Here is a 3,083-nt window from a genome sequence, read left to right on the forward strand (position 1 = left end):
AAAAAAAAAAAATCCAACCATAACTTGTCCAAAGATCATGAATATATATATTTTAATCCTGAATTTTCAAGAAGTAATCATTCAAATGGGAAATTTCTAAATAACTTTCTGAAATTTATATTAGCAGGAGACATAAAAAAGTTACAAATGTTTCAGTTATTTCTTAAAGTCAATCTATAAAACAGACAAAAACACACAAACTATTTCATTTAATATAAAAAGAGCCTTATATTAACCAGAACCTTGCTGAATATGGTACTTCATACAAGAAGATAAATAAGACAATGAGAACAGTATCATTTCCTTCTTAGCGCCATACTCTGTAACACAGGCTGGTCTCCAACTCTCATCAATTCTCCTGCCTAAGACTCTGAAAACCTAACATTATAGGCATAAAGCGTGTCTTGCTAGTAGCTTTCTTGTTTACAAAAGGTTTTACTTTTTAGCAACAGATAGGATCTTACAGGGTGTCTTCCAGAAGTGTTAGTCACTTCTGGAAGGAAAAAGGAAAAGGCCAGGAGCGTTGGAAACGAAGCACCTGAGCCTACTTCCATCTAGCCATAAACTGGCAGGAGTGAGAAATGTCAGAGGATGACTGTTGCTCAGGCTCGCACATAGAGATCTGCAGGAAGGAATGAGGATGGGAATGTCTGTGTAATGAATGCAGATGATGTACCTGCCATCTCATGTCTTATGTGTACAGCATGCAAGGGAGCTATCCGCTCATAATGCAGATTTTCTCTTTTTTGTCAGGTTTAAATCTATTTACTTTTGGAAATTGAAAAATTATCAGAAAATGCTCTCATTCACCTAAGGGTTATCTTTCATTGCAAGGAAACCCATAGGTTCAAGGTTTGAAAATATAAATAGTTTGAAGAATAATTTCCTGCAGTAGGATAAAGATCGGTGATGGATGACAAATGTAAGAGTAAAGACCTTTATGCTTAATTACTTAGGAAACATGTAACTTTAGAAGCACAACTGAAGTGAAGCGGAAGGAAGGCAGTTAATTAGGAAAAGCCTGGATATTCATAAAAACACAAGCAGGAAAAATGTGACAAACAATGTCTCTACAGTATAAACAGCAGCCTAGAGATACACATAGATAATACTAGAAAATATACAAGAAAAAGTAAAGTTTATACATTTTGAGGCTGTGAAGATATAAGATAACCTTTGTTCCCCCGGTATGATTTCAAAATCTAATTCACTCTAGATGGTATTTTACCTGGGATTTAAAAGCTTGTAACTCTGCTTGAAGCTCATTAATCTTTGCCTCTTTTTTCTGCAGTTGAGCCTGGGTTTCTTGGTGGTCAGTACACTCTTTTTCAAACTGAAAAGGAATAAAAGAGAGGGAAAGACGGAAATAAAAGGCATTATTCTTCATATAAAAACATGGTTCTAATGATCTGTCAATAAAACACTTCTGAATTGGGTTCATAAAAGGAGTGGCATATTCCTGACAAGTCGCCCACAAGCCTTTCTCTAAGTCTCTCCAGGTCCCTGAAAAATCATTTATTCAGAAGGGAAGAGACAAAACCTGAAGTGGAAGACCATGACCTTCTATTCCCAACAGAGCAAACAGGCACACAGTTATCTACAACCCTGGCATTTTTCCTAAAAGTCCGTAAATATCATGGTGATTTTGAATAAAGCAACAAAAAGCAAAGCATTGCATTGCCTTCACTTCCACCCTCCACCTGCAGAACCTGACACTTGAAATGTATCAGAAGTTCATCAGTATGATTTAAAACTATTCCGTTTTAATAGTTGTAGTAGTTCGTAACTTCAATCCATAAACATATTAGCTGTTCGGTTTGTTTTTCTTACAACTTATCTCCTGCTATCTTACAGAGATTAATGATAAATTAGTTTTTAAAGTCCCTGGTGCAATACCTTCTGGGAGGAAGGCAAATAATAAAATCTGGTGTTCCAATGAGTTTTCTAATTTATATAGCCACTCATCACAGGTTCCTATCTTGCATTCAAATAGTTTCACTTTGCCATCATCAAGATTCAAAACCTATCCTGAGGGAACTGAATTTAAATAGAGCATTGTCTCATAATCAAGAACAAGTATGTGGCACTTTTTTAAAAAAAAAATACACAAAAAGATGCAAGTTCTTTGTGCCTCCAGACTTCATGTATTCTTCAGCACAACTGGGCCCGCAGTGTGGTATGGACCTCTGTCTCAGTTAGACTTCTGATGCTGCAAGAGAACACCTTGACCAAAAAACAAGCTGGGGAGGGAAGAGGTTGTTCAGCTGACACTTGCTCAGCACAGTGCATCACTGAAGGAGGTCAGGATAGGAACTCAGGGCAGGATCCTAGAGGCAGGAGCTGATGCAGAGGCCATAGAGGGGAGCTGCTTATTGCCTTGCTTCTCATAGTTTGCTCATTCTCCTTTTTTCTGGAAACCAGGACTACCTGTCCAGGGATGGCACCACTCACCATGGACTTGGCCCTCTGCTAGTGATCACTAATTTCAAAAACGTCTTACAATGGGATTTCATGAAGGCATTTCAACTGTGGCTCCTTCCTCTCTAATGACTCTTGAATGCCGCAGGCTGGCCGATCTGGGCCTCCCTCAACCCGCGGAAGAAACGGGGGTCCTAGTCAGGTGGACAAGGCGTAGGTGAAGAAATGATGGCAGAGATGACACATGAAGTACAGGATCTGAATGTATTTTTTAAAAATGGCATCAGACTTTTACAGTCATTTGCAAAAGAGAGATGGTAAATCTGGCAGCTCAGTAGTTGAGGTATATCTGAGTCCAGTTAAAACACACTGCATCTAAAGCAGTAGCTATCTCCTCTGAACTGGTGCTGCATCCCCTGGGCCCAAGCGCTCCTAGTGCTAGTCCTGCCTGTGAGTCAAAGTCCTAGTCCTTCTACAAAGTGACAAGCAGACTTAAGTAGCATATAGCAAGCAGGGCAGATGACAAGAGTCATGTAGGCAGGTGACACATTAAGGTCAGTGATCTTACTGACCAAGATCACAAATCTAGTTGTGAAGAGGCGGAAGAGCAATGGTGCCCCTCCCTGCTGGGGCTAATTTGGTATTCCTATACTAACTCTCTGGTT

The 3,083-nt window shown here is 39.4% G+C and overlaps 1 protein-coding gene across 5 annotated transcripts in view; it reads right to left on the reverse strand.

Moving 5' to 3' along the window:
• The window catches only part of Diaph3 (diaphanous related formin 3), a 471,820-nt gene that overhangs the window by 278,510 nt on the left and 190,227 nt on the right, over positions 1 to 3,083 (reverse strand). For all 5 annotated transcript variants that reach the window (XM_031361487.1, XM_031361488.1, XM_031361490.1 and 2 more), the window contains one exon: positions 1,229 to 1,333. In XM_031361487.1, the coding sequence (XP_031217347.1) occupies positions 1,229 to 1,333 (105 nt within the window). The remainder of the gene's footprint in view (positions 1 to 1,228; positions 1,334 to 3,083) is intronic.

The sequence above is a fragment of the Mastomys coucha genome, unplaced genomic scaffold (genome assembly GCF_008632895.1).
Source record: "Mastomys coucha isolate ucsf_1 unplaced genomic scaffold, UCSF_Mcou_1 pScaffold9, whole genome shotgun sequence".
Taxonomy (NCBI): Eukaryota; Metazoa; Chordata; class Mammalia; order Rodentia; family Muridae; genus Mastomys; species Mastomys coucha.